The sequence below is a fragment of the Otolemur garnettii genome, unplaced genomic scaffold, assembly GCF_000181295.1.
Source record: "Otolemur garnettii isolate 467f Iridium unplaced genomic scaffold, OtoGar3 scaffold00095, whole genome shotgun sequence".
Taxonomy (NCBI): Eukaryota; Metazoa; Chordata; class Mammalia; order Primates; family Galagidae; genus Otolemur; species Otolemur garnettii.
Genome location: NW_003852490.1, coordinates 2757471 through 2781406, shown reverse-complemented (window position 1 = coordinate 2781406; position 23936 = coordinate 2757471). Strand labels below are relative to the sequence as shown.

The 23936-nt window shown below is 35.9% G+C and overlaps 1 protein-coding gene across 2 annotated transcripts in view; it reads right to left on the bottom strand.

Annotated features, from left to right (window-relative positions):
* Positions 1-23936, bottom strand: part of HNRNPLL (heterogeneous nuclear ribonucleoprotein L like) — a 45921-nt gene that overhangs the window by 12536 nt on the left and 9449 nt on the right. For both annotated transcript variants that reach the window (XM_012808825.1, XM_003795676.2), the window contains 6 exons: positions 21819-21937; positions 13458-13695; positions 11014-11099; positions 8255-8351; positions 8097-8169; positions 3409-3480 (listed from right to left, as the gene is read on the bottom strand). In XM_012808825.1, coding sequence (XP_012664279.1) covers positions 3409-3480; positions 8097-8169; positions 8255-8351; positions 11014-11099; positions 13458-13695; positions 21819-21937 — 685 coding nt within the window. The remainder of the gene's footprint in view (positions 1-3408; positions 3481-8096; positions 8170-8254; positions 8352-11013; positions 11100-13457; positions 13696-21818; positions 21938-23936) is intronic.

The following is a 23936-nucleotide window of genomic DNA, read 5'->3' as shown; positions in this document are numbered from 1 at the left end:
TAGAAACCAACCCTGCCCCTCTCAGCTGTTCCTAAGTCAGTGATTACAAAAGACTGAAGTGCATGCAAAGATCCTGCTGTTGTGCAAACATCCAATGTAAGAACCCAAGTCCTTTCCTCATTTCTCAAGAAGGGTATGTAATGCCACTGACTTTCACTTTTATGTACAACTAAGGGATATCTGTCTACTAAGTGAGCTACTAAGAACTACTATACTTTGTTATTAAACATGCTATTAGGGCTTACAGTGGATGCCACTTTTCAGTATTCTAAATAAAGCTGCCATTCATAACAACATAGCAACACTACCACTGAGTACATATGAACGCAGTGTGAAGTTCGGCAATCTTAAGGAGGAGTTCTTTATCAATGCATTGCCATCGGTTGCCTTAAATTGGTCATGGTTTTCAATTGCTCTTCTTACAATGGGTACTTTGCCAAAATAATCAATATAGCTCATATGAATGTGTTGCAACTATAAATATTTCAGCCTCTAATTTAGACTATTTTACATACATCAAGGTTAAATATCAATCATTTTTATGTCTATTTCTAAAGCACATGTATATATGGTGTACTATATTGCCTCCCCACCACTATCACTTGCTTATAAACAGTAATGACACTTCATTACTATACTTAAATTTTCTTTTTCATAGGAAGTGGAAAGACATGCAGTGGAAACTTTCACTTTGCTTACAATGGCTAAGGTCCACAAACTTTGAGATCAACTGCCACCAAAACCAACTAACAACCAAAATCAGTGCAAAAGAATAAGTCATGTTTACAATTATGACTTTGAGCCATTAGGATTAAATTATGTTATCTACACTATTTAAATTACCTATATTGCTTAAGATAAAAAAAACTAGAAGTCTTTTAAAAGCTTTCTATACTAAATAGAGAATGTAAACAGACTGGGTAACTTAAAAGACTGATGCTTTCTTCAGGTATTTAAAAAATTCACTTTTAGCTCGGCGCCTGTGGCTCAAGTGGCTAAGGCACCACCCACGTACACCTGGGCTGGTGGGTTCAAATCCAGCCCAGGCCCACCAAACAACGACGGCTGCAACAACAACAACAACAAAAAATAGCCGGGTGTTGTGGCAGGCGTCTGTGGTCCCAGCTACTTGGGAGGTGGAGGCAGGAGACTCACTTGAGCCCAGGAGTTGGGAGGTTGCTGTGAGCTGTGATGTCATAGCACTCTACCCAGGGCGACAGCTTAAGGCTCTGTCTCAAAGTAAATAAATAAAAATAAAATAAAATAAAAAATTCACTTTTTATGTGGGAAAATGCTACATAAATGGTATTATTAACATTTTCAGAGTATTTCCTATCTATCAACTTTTATAATCTTTGGTCCAAGAATCATAGCCAAAGATGCTACCAACTATATATATTATCTTTTCTTGGGCTCAAAATCAATCTATACATTTGTTTTTTAAACTGTACAAATATGAGTTTCTACTAGTTCCTCTCACAGGCCTGGGCTTCTCAAATTAAAAGATTTACTCTAGACAGCAGTTTAAAAAAAAAAAAGATTTAAAGAACGGATGATTAGCATAAATTTTAAATTGCTATAGTAAACCAATGAATAAATTAATCTCATAAAACCTCTGAGTCTTCAATTGGATATAGTAATTAAATTCTCCTATTAACTCTTTCTTATAGACCATCATATAGGAAAAGTCACTCGTGATATGATGTCAAAATGCAAATAAACCTGTTTTGCTGAACTGCTGATCTGAAGGGTTCAGCTGTGATTTGCAATACTTGGAAAAAGGTTCAATATCACTAGCATGCATCCCCATCTTTGCTTTTTCCATCATTTCCTCATGTCATTTCTCTTCTCTACCTCTTCTTATTCATTCTCTCTCCTCCTATACCCCATATTCTGCTTACTTCCCTAGAAAAGTATGACAAATTAACTTAAGAGATAAATACCTTAATATGGACAGCACAGAATCCCTACACAATCCTACACAATCCCACTACAACTACCAAAGAATTTCATAATAAACTTCTTAAAAATAAAAATGTATTGTAGGGTAGATAACGTATTTTTATTTATACAATTTTTCAGTATAATATATTTTATAAAGGAAGGCAAGCCTAAACTAAGGGAATAATCTGTTTTAACACTTCTACAGTAGAGATCCTTACCCTAATTTATTCTTTCAGATTTTTCTAGCCTTCTTCAGCAAAGTATTTAACTAGTTTTAACTTTCAGCTGACTGTCATGACATATTGAACACCACAACTATACTACAAACCTGTAATTAGAAACTTTTTTGTGACCCTCTATTATGCAAAGCATAACAGGCTCCCAGTGTTTCTTTACTGCCCATACAACTATCTTTAATATTTAATCAGTCATAAGAACTAAGAAAATTGATCTAAAACCACTGTAGTAAGTTTCAATATATATCACACACTGTTTCAACACAGTATTGTTTCAATCTTTTCTGCCATACAGACTACAATGGAAACTTCAACAAATATATACACACAGGTAATAAATTACTAGAGTTCAAAAAAAGACAACAGGAAAGAAGCTAAAACTCACAGCTAAGAATGGTCATTAAAGTAAGTATGTTGGCAATTCAAAAACATTTAGGACAACAGGCAACACTGGGGGCTTCTCAATAATAAATCCCCAAAGTACAATATAGCAATTTCTGTTTTCTGCCACTTTCTAATAATTTTGTACTTCAACTTTAAAGCACAGAATAGATGGGAACAATAACAACCCTTAAAAACTAAAAAATATTTTAAAACAACTTATAGCCATTTAAAAGTCTTACCAATAGTAATTCTCAACATTTACTTACAGTAACGAGAGTCTGAAACCTAACTTGTTCCTGGTAAAGATTGTTATTCTAAGTTTCATAATCTTAACATAACAAACAATAAAAGCTGAGAAGTTTCTAAAGAGAAATTAAGTATGAACAAATTTAACCAAAGCCAAAATGCCAACCGCCAATGCATGTTTCCTTTTTGACAAATACTCTACTCTTTCTGCCTTTATAACGCAAATTTCCTCTTTGCTCATAATTGCTGGAATGAAAGAAAATACACTTACTGAGCAATACTTCTTTCTGGTCCGCTTATAGGCCAGTGCCCACTACAAATCAAAACCAAAACAAAATATAATGGCAAAAAGATTTTCAATCCCCAACCAATAGCTCTCATTTATCTCAACAATTATTTCATTTATCAATATCCTAAGAAAACAAGGGATTTTAGACAATTCCTTGGGAGTACATTCATTAGGAAGGACTGATCTCATATAAACCAAGTCAGGTGAGCAGGAAAAATGCAGAGACAAGAAATGTGCCATTCTTCATCAGAAATGCAAGAATTCTAACAGTTCATCTATACTACCTTCCTTCTGCCTTGACAAACTTACCATAGCCATCATGTCTAAACGAAGAAGGGTGTTCTCCCAAAATGGCTTGTCTCTGGCGACCCTTTCCTCTATCTGACACAAAAGTAGAAACATTGTTTTAACAATTTTGACCCAAGTACTTAACAGAGTTCTCACATGGGAAACACCCATTCAAAACATCCATTACAATTCATAAAAGAAATATGATTCCTGGTTAACTTTAAACATCCATTCATATCTGATTTAAATACAAACACCAAAAGTTTAAAAAAATAATTCTATCTAACAAATTCCACTTAACTTGAAAATATCTTTTTGGCAAATGCCAAATACAATCACACTTTCAAATTTAAGGGAAGAATGGATACTTTTCAGAAAGTGAATGTACACAATGCTAGAGTTTGACACTGTACAGAAGTTTTTACCAATACATGTCTTTAAAACAAGCTTTAAGTGCAGTACTTTTGAAAGACAGTACCTGAATCATACTATTAGCTTCAACAGCAACACATTTTCAAAGTAGGCTTCTTTCAAGAAGTTTCAGCATAAGCCAACAACAACCTGTATTACATGGTTTCACAATCAGTAAACACAGAGTATTTTATATGGATATATACATATTTATAAACACCTACTGACCTGAGAGCTGAAAATTTGCACATCACTGGCTCATATCATGGATAGGTCATTGCCTATAGACCTTAACACCAGCCAGGACTATGAGGAACCCCCAAAGTTTAAATACGCCAAGATAGAGCTAACCAAGGGGGCTACATTATTGGATGAGAATACTACAATAAAGGATAATTTTTATTCTAGCTACATTTTCAGGGAAGCATGCCAATTTTCCCCAATCTAATGTGAGACATCAATTAAAAAAATTACTTATAGACTTCTAAAAATAGCACTTCCTATGATTAGTAAATTTTTAAATTCTTACATAATACTTTTAGAAAGTCTCCTGATCGAACTGTAAGGCCAAATAAATTTTAAAAAATAAGTATCTTAAGACTTTGGTCATCCTGATCTTTAAAAATTCAGAGAGGCTTTCCATATATCCTTAGTCACCTATGCAAATCAGGTTCATGGGAGATGAGAAATACTTCAATTTTCACTTCAGTGAAGTATAGTTTTTACTGCCTTTTCCAAGTTATAGCATGAAAAGGATTAGGAGATCGTCTAGGTCAAGTTGTATTCAATGTAAAAATTGTCTTACATCATCCCTAGTAGCCTCTGCTTTTCAGATAGTCCTCTAATTTGTATACTATAGAGAAATTGATCCTCTATCCATATTCTACCCTATTTAAGGCCTTGCAGACTTAGCCTTTGTTCAAAACCCTTTCAAATGCTTGAAAATTTATTATCACTCTTTAAATTATTTATTATTTTAAATAATAAAAATTTATTATATCCCCATCATTTTTCCTCCAGTCTAACCATTCACAGTTCCTCTTACCGATAGCTCTCAGTATCTATAATTATTCACTGTACTTTGCCATGTATAATGCACTCCCATTTATAAAAAGCACCCATGTTTTTGGCCCAAACTTTCAGGAAAAAAAAATCGTTCATTTTAATATTTCAATTCAAACTTTTATTTGTTTACATTAGGTAGTGGGTTTTTGTATTATAAAGGAATTTTTGTAAAAATACCAACTACTACTAGCTCCCGCCCAAAGTGTACAAAGAGAAATATAACTACTCTTCGGTAGTTGAAAATGCTTTTGTTGCAAGTTTGTTGTTAAATTCAACAAAATTGATTACCCTATTCCAGGATATTATTTTGCATACAGATATCATTATTACTTTCTAGAGTTATACTTTTAGTACATAAGCATACATAAAAGAATTTAAAGCATTTTTATAGTTGTGGTTAGTATTATCCATGCATAACATACATCCTTATTTTTCCCTCAAAAATTTGGGTAAAACATGTTTGAATTATACATGGCAAAATATGGTCTTATTCCTCTTGAACCAATCTAGTCTGCTGATCCATTCCATTAACATTCCTCTAATTTAAGCATATATGCCAAAATCTAAATACAATTCCTTAACTGACCTAGGAATCTTAAAACCAAAACCACCATAATGTCTTCATGATTCAGTTTCATTACTAGTTAATAGTGTGCCGTAAAGGAAAAAGAAATGGGTTGGAAATTAGATGATTCCAACTTAACCACTAATTGCTGTATAGTCACAGAAACTCACAATCTTCATTCATAAAGAGTCAGAGTAGATGATCTCCAAGGTATCTTTCAGTCAAACATTCTCATTATTAATAATTTAATTTATTTGAAGCATTCACTACCTGATGTAAGGTCACATAAAATAGAAGTGAACAGAAAAGCCAAACACTGAATGTATCAGTTTCTAAACAGTAGTTAGTAGCTTTGATAGATTCAAATGAGGTCTGATGGAAGCTGTGGACCTTCTCCTCAAAAAGATGCACATGTATACACAAATTTTGCTTTACATTTCTGGAGGGGTTCCCTGGAGACTAGACTAAGGATTATTTGCACTAAAATGTAACTAGGGCTAAAAAGGACATTTTAAAAATAAAGTTAAGCTTTTAAAATAGTCCCTTTTGGGGGGAGGGTAGAAAAAGGAAGGTCTTTAGGGATAGCAACTAAACAGTTCCTGTATCTATCAACTCGAATGCATGCTCAGATTACTGTAGGAACAACCCATAAACTGCTATAGTCTGTCTGTAAAGAATTAAAAAAGAATTTTTTCCTTGAAAGCATAAACAACTAAAATTCTATGCTATTTCTTTTAATTATATTTTACTATTTAAGTATCTACCATATACATTTCTGAACTTATCCAACAAGAATTGTATGAAAAACTAACTTAAGCTGGCTTTGTGTAAACTTAAGACCTTTTGATAGAATAGATGTAAAAATGTTAAAATAAGAAGCATATCTATAACTGTTTTAAGAGGCAAAAGAGAAATGCAACCAAAATAAATTCAAATGAGAAAAAAACCCTGGGTGTTCAATAACTGACTTTAAGTTAACAGAAGTGAGAGATTTCTCATCAACCACTTGTCCTGTTGTTTGGTACTAAGGGATTGTTTTCTAATACTGCATTCGACTGCACTATGTCTAGACCAAGCCAATTTCCGTTAGTGCTTAAAAAGGTGGGGCAAAGCTACATTACAAAACAAACCTACTTGCAACCTCATGCACAAGGCAAGATGATTTCCTAAAAACTAAAGAGCCAATCATCCAAAAGTCCTAAACATTTGAACATGCAAAGAATCACCGTGTTGTCTTTTACTTCTCCTTTGCTACGGTACATGCACTATGGAGTACCCACTGCCCGAGATATTTTGGATGTCATAAAAATTTTATCTGACTTATTGACTTTTACAGGCATACTCATCTTGAGTTTTTCCGATCTATGGTTCAAATACTGATATTGTAGTTGAGATGTAGCCAATACTGCAGCCCCCTTGTTTTTACAAGATCCACATTTTAATTTGTATATACCAGAATTGCCACACAGTTAGTTGAACAATTTATCAGTCATGGCTATGCTTATGAAATCTAGCATTTATAGGTGAAAATGCATCTCAAATGAAATGCTCTTATTTTTCAGAATTTATCAAGTTTAAATATATTCTACCTTGGACAGACATGTTACTTTCACCTACATTGGGAAAGTCAAAATTTTCTAGTTACACAAATTAACATAAGTGATAACCTTAAATTGTTACAAAAAGTGACACTTTACAGTAAAAATCAAACCACACAGAAAAACACGTTACATATCATGTACCTTTTCATTATGTTAGAATTTCTGTTCAAAATCCACAATTGAGGAAAAACCAAAAAACAAAAAAGTAAACGTAAGTGCAACAAGTATGCACTTTCTAATCCCTTAATTTTTTGAAATCTGTGTGGATTGGTTGAGCAATATCAATTCCCAAGACCTGTGGATAAACTGGCCCCGGTTACTTGCCAGTTAACAATTTGAATCTAAGCTGTAAACAGTTACAGTAAAGGGCATTCAGATTTACAACATTATAAAAGCCTAGTTTCCGTCAGTGAAAAGTTTTAAATTCTACAACTGAAACCTTAAGGGAGATCAGACCAATATATACATACAACTTGAGTAAATGGGCACAGTCTATCATGGTGTTCATCCCATGCAAGTCTGAAGTATTGTTAAGTGTCCTCCTTTAAAAACTTGGGGTGATGGTGCATGCAGTATGCAGTCAAGGTGAATTGCAAGTCTGAGTTTTTCAGAGGGCTTTTTGCTGATGCCGATGTTGTGCATGATGAAGTGTAGAGTCAGCCTGCTGGAGTCCTCTATCCTTCTTAATGCCTCGTCCAGCTTGGGGGAAAAGTCCTTTCCATAGAGAAGCAGTGTGCAAGTTTGCAGTTTGTAAGGAATATTCTGAATCAGATTCCTCTCCTCCAAAGAGAGAGAGCTGCTTGGAGAAATGCAAGTCCTTGAACTGCGGGCGTGCCTGTATGTGTGGGTTCCTTGTTGAACTAAATATAAATAGCTCAGCACATATCAGTAGGGGGCACTAATGTTCAAGGTTATTTTCCAGCATTACATGGCTTTTTGCAACAAAAGCATTAACCAACAAGGTTTTTATTTGAATTAACTAGCTCACCTCAGGAAAAAGGAATCTAACAGCATTTAAAAATTTGTCAGCAGATGTAAGTATTTTCTAAAATGCATAAAATACCTACCTCGTCTTCCCAAATATGGTTTAGTGTAGTCCCAACTGTCATTGTCATTCCTAATAACATTAAGACGAGTTGGCTGTTAAGATTGAAAATAAAGTAAGTTCAAATTGTATATCAAAAGCATAAATATTCTTTGGTAACATGGTGAAAAAAATATTTACCCTTGCATATTCAATTTTTAGTGTGCAACATCCAGCATATATATCTGCTCCATTGAGTGCTGCTTTAGCCTTCTGGGCACAAAGGACTGATTCAAACGTAAGCACTATTAAGGAAATTTGGTTTAAGGTATCTGATACTTAATCATATTCACATCCAAAGAAAGAGACTGAAATTAATCAGAAATAACTTTTTTACTTCTTTACTTATGTTTTAACAAATAAAATTTCTAGAGAATTTTAGAAGAGAATTTACTTTTACCTTGAAAGGACTGAAGAAATACAATAGAACCTCTGTAAGTTGACCACACAAGAGACCATAACAAACTGGTCAACATATGGAGGTGGCCAACATCAAGAATGAGGTCTGTTGTACTGAAATGTACATGTGGTCCATGTCTGATCTATAAAAATCATGTCAATTTAAAGAATCTTCTATGGAGATGCTACTGTAAAATACAGCCGAACTATCTATATTAATCCTTCTAAGTCATCAGAAGCACTTTATAAATTAGGATTAGGGGAGATAATGGGGTAGGATCTCATTCCCTAGCAAAGAACTATACAACCTTGAAATAGAAAGTATTTTACTTAAATGTAAGAACAACAAAGAATCAAAATAATATAAAAACAAATAGGCCAGGCACATCTATAATCCTAGCTCTCTGGGAAGCTGAGGGGGGAGGATAACTTGAGCTCAGGAGTTCCAGATCAGCCTGAGCAAGAACAAGATCCCATCTCTATTTAAAGAACAGAAAAATTAGCCAGGTGTTATGGTGGGTGTCCATTGTCCCAGCTACTTGGGAGACTGAGGTGGGAGAATCACTTGAACCAGGGAGTTTAATGCTGTGAGCCAAGCTAATGCCACAGTACTCCAGCCTGAGCAACAGAGTGAGATTCTGTCTCAAAAGAAAAAAAATAGGGTGGCACCTGTGGCTCAGTGGGTAGAGAGCTGGCCCAATATACCGAGAGTGGCAGGTTAAACCCAGCCCCAGCCAAACTGCAAAACACAAAAATAGCTGGGCATTGTGGCAGGCACCTGTAGTTCCAGCTACTTGGGAGGCTGAAGCAAGAAAATCACCCTTAAGCTCAGGAATTGAAGGTTGCTGTAAACTGTGATGCCACAGCACTCTACTGAGGGTAATAAAGTGAGACTTCATCTCTAAAAAAATAATAAAACAAAATAAAACAAATGTATGATTTTTATACATTACTGATTTTATACATTTTTATACATTAAAATAATTATACATTAATTATGCATTAATTTTCTTTTTTTTTGGAAACAGAGCCTCAAGCTGTCCCCCTGGGTAGAGTGCTGTGACGTCACAGCTCACAGCAACCTCCAACTCCTGGGCTTAATCGAGTCTCTTGCCTCAGCCTCCCCAAGTAGCTGGGACCACAGGCACCCACCACAACACCTGACTACTTTTTGGTTGCAGCCATCATTGTTGTCTGACAGGCCTAGGCTGGATTTGAACCCGCCACCTTAGGGGTATGTGGCAGGTGCCTTAGCCACTTGAGCCACAGGTGTCGAGCCCATTAAGTAATTTTTAAAAAATTACTTTAGTCTGCATTTTAAAAAAATCGAATCACATTAAGTATATGTGTATAAAGTAAAAAAACAAAACAACACACTGCCAGAATAAGCACTGTTAAAAGAGTTTATTATATATCTCCACCTTTCCCCATGTATGCACATGCACACACAGGTTAAGGTTTTTTCTTTACTATTATTATTATATTTAATGGGCTTATCCTACATATATTATTTTGCAACTTCTTCTTTTTACTCAACTTATTAACAAATTTAATATAGAGTAGCTCTTACATAAAAACCATGACCGTTTAAAAGGTTCAATAAAGAGCCAAACATGGTGGCTCACACCTGTAATCCTAGCACTTTAGGAGGCTAAGGAGGGGGATTGCTTGAACTTAGGAATTTGAGATTAGCCTGATCAAGAGCAAGACCCCCATCTCTACTAAACAGTAGAAAAACCAGTGAGGCGTTGTGGCAGATGCTGTAGTCCAGGTTACTAGGAGGCTGAGGCAAGATCCTTGAGCCCAAGAGTTTTGAGTTTGCTGTGAGCTACAACATGATGGCACTCTATCCAAGGCAACAGAGTTGAGTCTCTTGTCTCAAAAATAAAAATAAAAAGTTCAATAAACTAAGGTAAGAAAGTCTCTAAAGTTCTGGTGCTTCCAAACTATTGTAAGGACAGAGTCAGAGGGTCAGTTTACTGGCAATAAAAGGTGCAAGTGTACATACCATTATATAGTGTTATTTTACACTGCAAGATGAAGCACTGGACTGTTTTAAGATAGCAAGTTATTCCTTTTCTTTTTGTTTTCCCTAAGACAGGGTTTCATTCTGTCACCCAGGCTGGAGTGGAGTGGCACGATCACAGTTCACTGCAACCTCCAACACCTAGGGTCAAACAATCCTCCTGGGTAGCTGAGACAACAGGAGCATGCTACCACATCTGGCTAATTTTTATTATTTTGCACAGAAACAAGGTCTCACTATGTTGCCTAGGCTGGTCTTGAATTCCTATACTCAAGCAAATAGCAAGTTATTCTTATAATGACTAGTAAAATTTTCTATGAGTATTACAATTCCATTTTTTTAATCTAAGTCAAATTCATTTTTGTGAGAAGAGAAAGCAAACATTACTTATCTAGAAATGCTTAAGCAGGAAATAAGATCCATATGAATTTATACAACATTCATACATTATCAATAAAACATTTACAAAGGATATTCAACCATTGCTTGTATCCCATTTCTCTTGAATATAACAATACGTTGCACTTTTCCAACAGGGTTGCATACAGTATATAAAACATCCTATTAAGAAATAAACAAGATTTCTTCACATTTTACATTTAGAAAAATATTAAAGTTATATACTTCATTTTGTTTTACCTAAAAACCAATAACTGTTAAGTCACTTCTATTAATTACCAATTAAACTAACTTTTAAAATTGCTATACTTTAAATATAAATATATATATACACACACTCATTTTAGAGTACTTCCAATGAAACAGTTGAGAAGTATTATTACCTATTTTATCCCCTAATGTAGTCTCAAGTTTTACCTCACTCTGAAAATGATTAATAAATCATAACTATAATTAATTTGTTTTTTCAAATGTGACTCTGAAAAGTTTAATATTATCATTATTTGAATTTTCAAATTATAATAACAAGTATTTATTAAGGGGTAGTGTTAGAACAACGCTAGTACTCATTTTGTAAGGGACAAGGGCTACAGGAAAAAGATCTAAGAAAGATCATTCACAGATGTACTGTTAGGCACTAGGGATATTACAAAAAACAAATGAAAGTATCTACACTACATTAGTTATATTTTTTCCCAAAACACTAAATATTGTAAATATATTAACAGTATGCCACAAAGACATTTGCAGTAGAATGTTTATTGTGTATCAATTCATAATTGCCAAGTCTAGGAAGCAACCTAAATGTCCATCAACCTGCGAATGGATCAACAAACTATGGTATATGTATATCATGGAATATTATCCAGCCATTAAAAAAAATGGAGGCTCGGCGCCTATAGCTCAACCGGCTAAGGCGCCAGCCACGTACACCTAAGGTGGCGGGTTTGAATCCCCAGCCCAGACCCGCCAAAACAACAATGACGGCTGCAACCAAAAAATAGCCGGGCGTTGTGGCGGGCGCCTGTGGTCCCAGCTACTTGGGAGGCGGAGGCAGGAGACTCGCTTGAGCCCAGGAGTTGGAGGTTGCTGTGAGCTGTAATGCCATAGCACTCTACCCAGGGGGACAGCTTGAGGCTCTGTCTCAAAAAAAAAAAAATGGAGACTTTACACCTTTTATATTTACCTGGATACATTCTTCTTAGTAAAGGATTGCAAGAATAGACAAGTAAATATCCAATGTACTCCATACTAATATGAAATCAATATATAAACAATTACATATTCCTAATAACAATAAAAAATTAATATAGTCCAGTTGGGGGATAGAGGGAAGCAGGTGGTGGGAGGAGGGAGGATGGATGGCAGGAGGAAGGAGGACATGAGGCGGAATCTCACCTAATGTGCACATTGTGAGGGTATGTAACATGCCCCCTGGAATCTTACCCTGGAAGTGAGAACAATGTAACCTTAAAATTGTACCTTCATAGTAATTTGAATAAATTAAAAAAAAAAAACCATTATCTGTGGAGGCTGGGGTGGGTAGACTGCCTGAGCTCACAGGTTTGAGACCAGCCTGAGCCAGACCTAGACCCTGTCTCTAAAAATAGCTAGGCATTGTGGCAGGCACCTGTTGTCCTATCTACTCAGAAGGCTGAGGCAAGAGAATCGGTTAAGCTCAAGAGGTTGCTGTGACCTGTGACATCACAGCACTCTACAGAGGGCAATAAAGTGAGACTCTGTCTCAAAAAGAAAACAAAAACTGAAAAAAAAAAAACCCTTATCTGTTAATAAGTTTATAGCTATCACAAAGGTAAACAGAATCAAAATTCCTAATTAAATCTAAAGAATATCTTACACTTGCTTTAAGTTTATGTCCCAATATTATATGCTTATACTAGAAATTACCAATTAAAGCTTCCTTTACTGTGATATTCTCCCACTCAATATAAAAATCAAATGTCTCTGTCACTAGTTTATTATGAAACAGTATGCAATTAGGAAGTAGAAAACTCAACTGGTTCAAGGCATGAATTCTTTAAAATTCTACTAATGTCACTTTTTAAAAAGGTGAAGCAGCAGAAAATTTCAAGCAAATCAAAGACAGGTTTTTTTAACATGCTATCTCAGAATAGCTTATAATGATATGTGTATCTTATTGTACTATGGGAGTCTGTTATTATCTAATAGATGCCCTTATACATAAGCTGGCATGTAAATAAGAGATTTCTTAAACCATTTCCCAATAATCTGTCTATAATCTCTCATGAGAAATACAATTGACATTGATGATAAATAATAAAATTTTTAACGTGCCTATTTGATTAAGAAAATTGTGCTTCTGATCTTAGCTTCAGTGTTCAATGTCTTTGTTCATTAAAATCGACAGTCAAATTAAGATTAATTTTAATGTTTTTAAAAACTTTTTAAATACTTAGATAGCAGTCAAGAAAACTACATTTGAGCCACTCTAGAGCAAACTACAAAGTCACTTTTCATTTATCATACTAAAATACATACCACTGTAATTGGATAAAGAGGATTCTGAATTGAAAGCAGAAGAACTTTGTTGCCTCCTGATGGATCATCAGTATTTCCTGGCCGAGTGATCCTTTTGCTTGTAGAATAATTGAAAAAAGCCTGTTGGCCAGCAATGTACACAGGTTCATCCGCAGCAAACGTCACACATTCTTTGGCACTATCTACGTTTTCAAATTCCACAAGAGCCTGCCGTTTAAATGGCATCATCATCACATAGCTGAAAAAGAAGATTGGGAGGAAATACACAAATATAACAAGTTGACTTAACATTATTTTTTCTCAATCAAATCAGTCTTTAATAAAAATGTGTCAACTCATATAGATTAGTATTCTTCACTACCTATATGTCCAGGATATGTCAATTCTTAAATCATCCAAATAAACTGTGGTATATCAGGTAAATGGTACAAATTTGAAAGCTTATCTCCCGTGATTAAAAGCTTATCCACTCCTTCTTAAGCACAATTCCCTATTCCCAGGTACTAATGACACTAGTTTATTCAAGCTGCTGCTCCCAAACAGTGTTAGAAAATAACAAGATATAGAAACCAACAGATAAAACTCAACAGAAGGTCGAGAGGCAAAACCCTTACTTAACAGCAAAAACTATTACCTCTCTTGAATTTTCCAAATAAATAAATGACAACATTAGTAACAAAAAATGGACTATATTTTATTTATCTCGTTAAAAATTAGGGAATGAAGAGATAAATAGAAACAACCACAGACTGACCAAGTTCATACAAATAATCTCCTCAAAAATATTTTTAAGTATTAAGTAATCCATGAAAAAGTCAGGCGTGGTAGTGTGTGTCTATTGTTGCAGCTACACGAGAGGCTGAGGCAGACTTATCATTTGAGCCCAAGAGTTTGAGTCCAGCCTGGGCTACACAGCAAAACCTTACCTCATAAAAAAAATAAAATAAAACAAAAAGAATCCATGAAATGATACTAGAATATGGTAATATAGTTGCCTATGCCAGGAAGGTGAGATATTTACTTTTCAGAGCACATTCAATTTCAGGAGAATATATATTAGTACAAGAAATAATGAATAAAGAAATGAAGGGAGAAAAGTAAATCATTGCACCTGGATCACAAAAGAAGGAATAACATGTCCTATATTCACAGGAATAAGAACCTTAAAAACATTTAAAAATGCAATTACTGTATTTCCCATGTATAATGCCCTCCTGTTTATAATGCACACTCATGCTTTTGGCACAAATTTTCAGGAAAAAAAGTATTTTGCTTTTTAATTCAGTTTTTTTTTTTTTTTTTCTTTGAGACAGAGCCTCAAGCTGTCCCCCTGGGTAGAGTGCTGTCACATCACAGCTCACAGCAACTTCCAACTCCTGGGCTCAAGCAAGTCTCCTGCCTCTGCCTCCCAAGTAGCGGGACCAGAGGCCCCTGCCACAATGCCTGGCTATTTTTTGGTTGCAGCTGTCATTGTTGTTTGGCAGGCCCGGGCTGGATTCGAACCTGCCACCTTAGGTGTACGTGGCTGGCGCCTTAGCCACTTGAGCCACAGGCACCGAGCCTAATTCAGATTTCTTATTTATATTTAAGTACTTCTCTTGTATTACAAAAGAATTTTAGCATTTACTTTATTAACTTGGTACAAGAGATTTTATGTAACAAATAATTCGAAAACATAAGAACAGATACAAAGTATAAGAAATTTTATGTACCTTATAATAAATTTACCATTTTACACATCCCAGACCTCTTTGTCACTAATAATATCAGAAGTATCATCTTCCTCAATTTCTACATTTTTGGTGTCTTCTGAAGAGTCACTTTCCCCAATCTTGGTAAATTTCATCACCCTCAGTTCCATCCATAGCATTGCTGATGCCATATTTTTTAAAATGACTTCACAACCACTTCCTTCTTGACACCATTCCACAATCTTAGAATCTAATCACAAACCTGAGTGATGGATGCTTTCTTGATTTTGCTGTTAAATCCTTACCAGCTAACCACATCCACAATGTCCACTCTTTTTTCATTAGAGCCTTAAAGGGCTTGTTTACTGACATATCAGGAGGTTTCCATCAGTTGGTCAGCCCACCAGGTATTACAGCAAGTTGGGTTTCAAGTCCACTGTGATTGCTTTTGCACTTCAGGTAACATGGGCTCTCATCACAAGTCCATCATAAGTTCAACAAAACTGATTACCATATATCAGGGTATTATTTGCGTATGGATATTGTTATTGCTTCCTAGAGTTACACTTTTAATACATAAGCATAAATAAAAGAATTAAAAACATTAATATAGAAACAAAATTAGAACTACCCATGAATAATGTGCATCCTTGTTATCCCCTCAAAAAGTTTAGGCAAAAGTATGCATTATACATGGCAAAATATAGTAAATGGTTTTTACAATAGCAGAAGGTCAGAGAAATAACATCAAGTCTGGTAATCAGGGCCATCATTGCTTCTTAATCATGCATCCCAGACCTACGGCTACACTTTAAAAACTGACAAATGGTACAGCACTAGTAAGAAACAGACCACCCTACAGCATAACCAATTATTATTCTTAAAAATTAAAAAATAGGGGGGGGAGGGGCTCAGCTTCCATAGCACAGTGGTTACAGTGCCAGCCACATAACACTGGCGGGTTCAAACCTGGCCCAGGCCAGCTAAACAACAAGTACAACAAAAAAATAGCTGGGTGTTGTAGCAGGCGCCCGTAGTTCCAGCTACTTGGGAGGCTGAGGCAAGAGAATCGCTTAAGCCCAAGCAAGAGTTGGAGGTTGCTGTGAGCTGTGACGCCATAACACTCTACCTAGGGTGACATAGTGAGACTCTGTCTCAAAAAAGAAAAGAAAACTTTCAGCTTCCTTGTTTACAAAACTTGGACAATTTCTGTCAAGATGAGAGTTACTGCACACACGAATTGCTTATCAGAGTGTCTACCACACTGTAGGCCCTCAGTAACTATTCCTATCTATTCCTTTCTATAGATCTTGCCATATTCATCTTTATATCCTCAGAATCTAGAAACAGAGCCTTGCACATTGCAAGCCCTCAATATATGTTAGTCTAGCAGTCTTGTTAGTTCTTCCCACCTACATGGCTCAAAATTTAAAAAATCCAGAAACCTGAATTTTAAAGATTTATCAACTATACCAGATATAAATCCCAGAAGAGAAACACTTCTTTGAAAAACACAGATTCCTCACTGAAGTTCTAGAGACTTTCATACGAAAAATAGAAAACCCTAGAATCGGGCCTGTGCTAAAGAATATTCAAGAAGAATAAATGTTCTCATATAAAACAAAAAAGTTAGTTTAATATATAAATATATTACCAATTTTATTTTATTATGTCAATAATGACAACTACAAAAACATACACAAAAAAAGGTATGACTTAGACACTGTAAAATTATTTCCTGTAACTAAAAGAACTCAGTGAGCTAAAAGCACAAACTTCAAAGTGGGTAAGGACATTACCCAGAAAAGCAGCATCATATGAAGATAGAGAAGGAAAAAATTAAAATGTTACAAAATATTTTAGCATGAGCTTCAATTATCTGGTGCACAATCTTTTAAAAAAATCTTTAAAAAGCACTACTATGACAGAGTAGGAGACCAGAGAGAAAAGGATAAACAAAAAGGCTAAGGGACATAGCAGGCCAATGCTTTTAACTCCACAGAATCAAAAAATTTTACTAGTTTTTAAATAAAAACATGGGAGAAGGCAATAAATTTAGTACACAAACTGGGTCCCAAAAGTCTTATTTTAAAACCAATGCAGCAGACCAGGTGCAGTGACTCATGCCTGTAATCCAAGCACTCTGGAGCAGGTGGATCACTTGAACTCAGGAGTTCGATACCAGCCTGAGCAAGAACAAGACCCCACCTCTAAAAAATGGCCAAATACTGTGATGAATGCCTATAGTCCCAGCTACTTGGGAGTTTGAGGTTGCTGTGAGCTATGACTCCACAGCACTCTATTAAGGGTGACAAAGTGAGACTTTGTCTCAAAAAAATAAGGTAAAGTAAAATAAAATATAAAACTTAGGCTGGGTGCAGTGGCTCACACCTGTAATCCCAGCACTTGGGATTGCCTGAGCTCACAGGTTTGAGATCAGCCTGAGCCAAACAAAGCAAGACCTCATCTCTAAAAATAGCCGAGCGAGCGTCGTAGCAGGGCTATAGTCCCAGCTACTTGGGAGTCTGAAGCAAGAGAATCGGTTAAGCCCAGGAGCTTGAGGTTGCTGTGAGCTATGAGGCCATGTACTCTAACAAGGGTGACAAAGTGAGACTTTGTCTCAAAAAATAATAAAAGTAAAAATAAATAAATAAAACTAATGTAGCTGAATCATTTCTCTTTTAATGAAAGGGGAGAACAGAGGAAAAGAGACAATACATATGTATATGTATTTTATATTTAAAAATATTCTTTGATTACATTACATAAATATAGAAAAAGACAAAAAGAATACAGCAAACTTATTATCCTGAAAAATCATGCTTAACATCTTGTTATATTTTCTTCGAAAATTCTTTGCTATATATCTCATTTTTAGGTATAAACTTACTATATATTGAACTCAGTGCCTCACTTTTTAATTTTTTTAAATTTTTTTACAGACAGAGCCTCAAGCTGTCTACCCTGGGTAGAGTGCCATAGAATCGCAGCTCACAGAAACATCCAACTCCTTGGGCTCACATGATTCTTCTAGCTCCGCCTCCCAAGTAGCTGGGACTATAGGCACCTGCCACAACACCTGGCTATTTTGGAGTTGTAGCCATCACTGTTGTTTGGTGGGCCCGGGCTGGATTTGAACCGTCCAGCTCAGGTGTATCTGTCTGGCACCTTAGCCACTTGAGCCATAGGCACCAAGCCTCACTTTTTTAATATAAGCAGCTTCTATAATCTTTATAATCTCATATATAACATTAAATAAATATATACATAAATAAACAAGCAAGCAGAGAAAGGTTCTTTTTTTTTTTTTTTTTTGCAGTTTTTGGCCGGGGCTGGGTTTGAACCCACTACCTCTGGTATATGGGGTCAGCACCCTACTCCTTTGAGCCACAGGCACTGCCCAGAGAAAGGTTCTATCATTATAATATTTTGAGGCCGAATGCCATGGCTCATACCTCTTACCCCAGCACTCTGGGAGGCCCAGGCAGCTGGACTGTTTGAGTACACCAGTTCAAGAGCAGCCTGAGAAAGTGTGAGACCCTCATCTCTACTTAAAATAGAAAAACTAGCTAGGCACTGTGGTGGGTGCCTATAGATCCAGCTAACTCTGGAGGCTAAGGCAAGAGGATTGCTTGAGCCCGGGAGTTTGAGGTTAATGTGAGCTATGATGCCCCAGCACTCTAGCTAGGAGCATTAGATTGAGATTATCTCAAAAAAAAAAAAAAAAAGGAAGGAAGAGAAAAATTGTAACTTTGTGAAATACAACTTCTACTGCTGGAGGCTATTCGAGGTACCTTCAGCCTTAATAGCAGCCTCTTCTTATTCAAGATCATGTCAGACTACCTTCCTATTATACTTAGCCAATTAAGCTCTTAATTATACAGTAATTTGTTCCAATTATTTCATGACTTTTCTATCCACATAACTACCCTTATCTTGAGGGTAATTCAAAACTGAATAATATTCATATATGCAAGACTTTATACCAAACTATCAAAAAATGTAGCACTTGAAAACAGACAAGCTATCCAGGAGGGACGCAAATAACTTACCAAATTAAAATTGTTCTACTGGCTGGACAAGGGGGCTCACGCCTGTAATCCTAGCATTCTGGGAGGCTGAGACAGGTGGATTGCCTGAGCTCAGGAGTTCAACACTAGCCTGAGCCAGAGCAAGACCTCATCTCTAAAAATAGCTGGGCATTGTAGCAGTTGCCTATAGTCCCAGCTACTTGGGAGGCTGAGGCAAGAGAATCAGGTAAACCCAGGAGTTTGAGGATGCTATGAGCTGTGATGCCACAGCACTCTACTGAGGGCAACAAAATGAGACTCTGTCTCAAAAAAAAAAAAGTTGTTCTACTTCTTTAATCACCACAAACGAGGTCATTATTAACATAATTAACATCAAAACAGTTATTATTTCACTCAAGTTTAAAACTGTATGTGCTCATTAACTTATTTTCTGACATATGCCTAAGAAAATAACTTTAAAAGCCCTAAATATGTAAGAATCCAGAAAAAGAAGCCAGAGACACTCACCACGCACCACTTAGCCTGTGAAACTCCTTGCAGAGACTAAGGTTAGTCTAGTGCCAACATGTGAGGCTAAAGAAGGTCTAAGGAGTCTGCCCACTTCAATGCATAACTCTCAAAACAGACTTTACTTCCAATATCCACTCCAAATGACTGAGAATTGATATAGCAATCTTAGTGATACATTTTCAATTTACAGGCTTTACAATGTCTCTGTGGATTCTCAATTTGTACATCCAAGGATAAACAATGCCTAACTGGTTCTGATGTGTGTAAGTAGAGCACAACATGTTTGTTAGGTTATCTACTTCTCAATGAGGTCATCAAAGACATAAAATGATACCATGATGAAAGCCGTCACCTAACATACTCCTACTCCACTGAAAGAATGTTCTGTTTCTGCTGGACATCTCTGAGCACTCCCTATCTATTTATGAATTATCCTCCCAATACTCAAAAACTTAACATGAATTTTTATAAAATTGAAATAAGCTATCTCAGCAAATTTATTAAAATTTCTCTCCTATTTGTATTTCCACTTGGGTCTATTTTGAATGCCTATAACAAACACCCCAAACACTATTATGAAAAAAATTATAAAATCAATTCTAGATTGTAAGTGTTCTCTAGGAAGAGAACACTAAGCCAGGTATACTTCAAAAATAACTTGAGGGTTTTTGAGTATTTATTTTCAATTTTCAGATTCACTTTTCCAATTATGTTTTTACTTATGTTAATATGTAAACATACATCAGCTGTGGGAAAAGAAAAAAGTAGCCAAAGAAAATTCAGTGACAAAAGGAAGACAAAGTAGGGTACACTGACAACTGACAATCTGCATGAAGAACTCAGCAATACCAGGCCGGGGGCAGAGGCTCATGCCTGTAATCCTAGCACTCTGGGAGGCTGAGGCAGATGGACTGCCTGAGCTCACAGGTTCAAGACCAACCTAAACCAGTGGGAGACCCCACCTCTAAAAACAGCTGGGGATTGTGGCAGGCACCTATAGTCCCTAGCTACTGGGGAGGCTGAGGCAAGAGAATCATTTGAGCTCAAGACTTTGAGGTTGCAACAAAGTGAAACTCAGTCTCAAAAAAAAAAGAACTCAGTAATATGCACATAAGCAAATAATGTCTAGCCTTAATCTAGCTACATTTAGTTGCCAATTAATTCCTAAATGTTACAGAATAAACAAACAAAAATAATCAATATTCAAGTACTACATACTACTTAAAACTCTGAACATGAGGGGCATTATCAGCTCATCAGTTTAAAGCAGAGTTTGAGAAGCAATCAAGGACTCTTTGAAAATCAGATGAAAAAATGCATGTAATTTTATAAACAGCTTTGTTGGGGGTAGTGAGAGGTGATCATAGTTTCACAAAAATACATCCATCGATCACTCAGGAAAGTTAAAAATAATAAATTTAAAAGGAGCTAGGTGCAGTGGCTCACACCTGTAATCCTAGCACTCTGGGAGACAGAGGCAGGAGAACTCCTTTAGCTCAGGGTTTCAAGACCAGCCTGAGCAAAGAGAGACCCTGTCTCTACTAAAAATAGAAAAACTAGCGGGATACTATGGTGGGTGCCTATAGAGCTAGCTACTTGGGAGGCTGAGAACAGAGGCTCACTTGAACCCAGGAGTTTGAGGTTGCTGTGAGCTATGACACCACAGGACTCTACCCAGGGCAACACAATGAGACTCTTTCTTAAAAAAAAAGGAGGGGGGGTGCACGGCACCTGTGGCTCAGTGAGTAGGGCGCTGGCTCCATATACCAAGGGTGGCGGGTTCAAACCTGGCCCCAACCAAACTGCAACAAAAAAATAGTGGGCATTGTGGCAGGTGCCTGTAGTCCCAACTACTTGGGAGGCTGAGGCAAGAGAATCACCTAAGCCCAGGAGTTGGAGGTTGCTGTGAGGTATGTGACGTTACAGCACTCTACCAACGGTGATAAAGTGAAACTCTGTCTCTTAAAAAAAAACAAAACAAAACAAAAAAAAAACAACAAGCTTAAAAGGTTCCAAAGAAATAGTCACAGGCAAATAATATATACTATGCTAATATCAAGCCTTGCAGCTAGCAAGCAAGCCTCATTCTACCACAGTTTCAATCTGCATGAAATCCCTATTGTCCTTACCATATTGTCCCAAATTTTTCCAGAGCCTCCACAAGGTCTGCTTCCACCACGGATTCACAGAGGCCTCGAACATGGACGACGGGTGAAACAGAAACTTTATGATGACTTCCACCTGCCTCCTAGCAAGAAAAAATAATTTCTACTTAAAAAATCAAAATTGTATCTTTTAGTAAATTCAACCTGCATTAAAAAGCAAATATTTAAAAATAAATCCCAAACCAAAAACTGTGATTTACAAGTTAGCAAAAGGAGCTGAGAATAAAATCATCAATTAACTATTTGTCTTGAAAATACTAGTTTCTAAAAAGGGAGCATTCTGCCTCAATAACAAGTTTAAAGAACTTATTAAGCAACTTATTTCAACTTAAAGGACATCTCAGAAATAATTCGGCACAAGGGAGGGCAATGGTGAGATCTCACCTAAGGTGCACAATGTGAGGGTGTTCAACACGCCCTCTGGGTGAAGGATTCAACTACAATTTGAACTTTACCTCAGAATTGAAAACAATGTAACCTAAATATTTGTACCCTCTTATAAATTTGAAAAAAAAAAATTCAACACATTACATCAGGCATGCTACAATTGTAAATCATTACTCATAATTTCATAGTTTTATCTCCCTAAAATCAAAATCTTAAGTAATCTAAATGAACAAAAAGTTCCAATTAAGAATCCTCCCTTAATATGAAGATTATATATAATACTCATTTTTCCTGTATCATAGATTTATATCATCTCTTATCTGTTATTTAGTCCCATTGCACCTTAAACTTACTCAACGTATCAATACTCATGACAACTTAAATTTATATAAGGTACCGTCTTTGCTGATGAGCAAGGAATACTCAAACTGCAAGCCCTCCTAGGCATCTACTGAGTATGTATAGTTGAGTATGCCCAGTAGGATGTTTCAAAATCTAAGACTATAAGTTTGTTTTTAAATGCATTATAGAATGTCAGAATTACTTTTAAAATGGAAATAGATCTCACTTACTTACTCAAGTTTTATTAAGACAAAGATCTATATTTACAAATGCCACTAGGCACTTCTCTTGCATCACATCAGAAACAACTTACGAGTATAATCCATGTATATACAAAAGGCAATCTATTAGGTAAAGGTTTTTTCCCTCCTATAAACAGACTAATCTAAAACCACTAATATTTTACCAAACTTAACAATTACTTTAACAAATTTAAGGCTATCTAAATGACTCAACAATTTTTCTTATAAGACTGCTAGGAAAACATAACAAATGGAATGCCTTGTCAATAAAAATTGTCAAAAGTTTAAAGAAATTGATTTAAACATATAAAATAACCATAAGACGACTCTTACACTTTTGTCAAACCTTACAAATAAATTCAGTCCTTTGCAAATACTAACTCTTTGGAATTTTATTTGAATTACTTATGCTCAGTCTTTTCTATGGCTAAACAGACAGTCATTACATGCTTTAAATTTGAAATGAATCACTCTGACTATACCCTACATACACCAACACTCTCTTAAGCAACATTAAATTAACAAATGAGACTCTGCCTAAGAAATTCAACAAGCAAATATGCATTATCATCATTATTAAATGTAACTGGAGAACAATAAGGAAAAAAGCTCTAAATATTGAATTTAAAGTTTATATTTAAAACATAGTAAGTTTAACTCTCAAAATAATTAGATAACAATAAACTGCACAATCAGATGTTCTCAGAGCTGTAATCCCAGCACTCTGAGAGACTGAGGCGAGGATTGCTTGAACCCAGGAGTTTGAGACCAACCTGAGCAAACCAAGCCTCGTCTCTACTAAAAATAGAAAAACTAGTTGGGCATTACGTCAGGCACCTATAGTGCCAGCTATTCAAGAGGCTGAGGCAAGAGGATCACTTGAGCCCATGGGTGCGAGGTTGCTGTGAACTAAGATGATGCCACACCATTCTATCCAGTGTGACAGATGAGACTCCATTTCCAAAAACAAACAAACAACAACAAAAAACTGCACAATATATTTAAGATAGTCATCTCAGTTGTTTCTTAGAAATCAGGTGGGAAAGGTAAAAGGGCAAAAGCAAACTGTACGGGCCTGAACTCTTCAGTTAGTATTTTTTTTTTTTTTTTT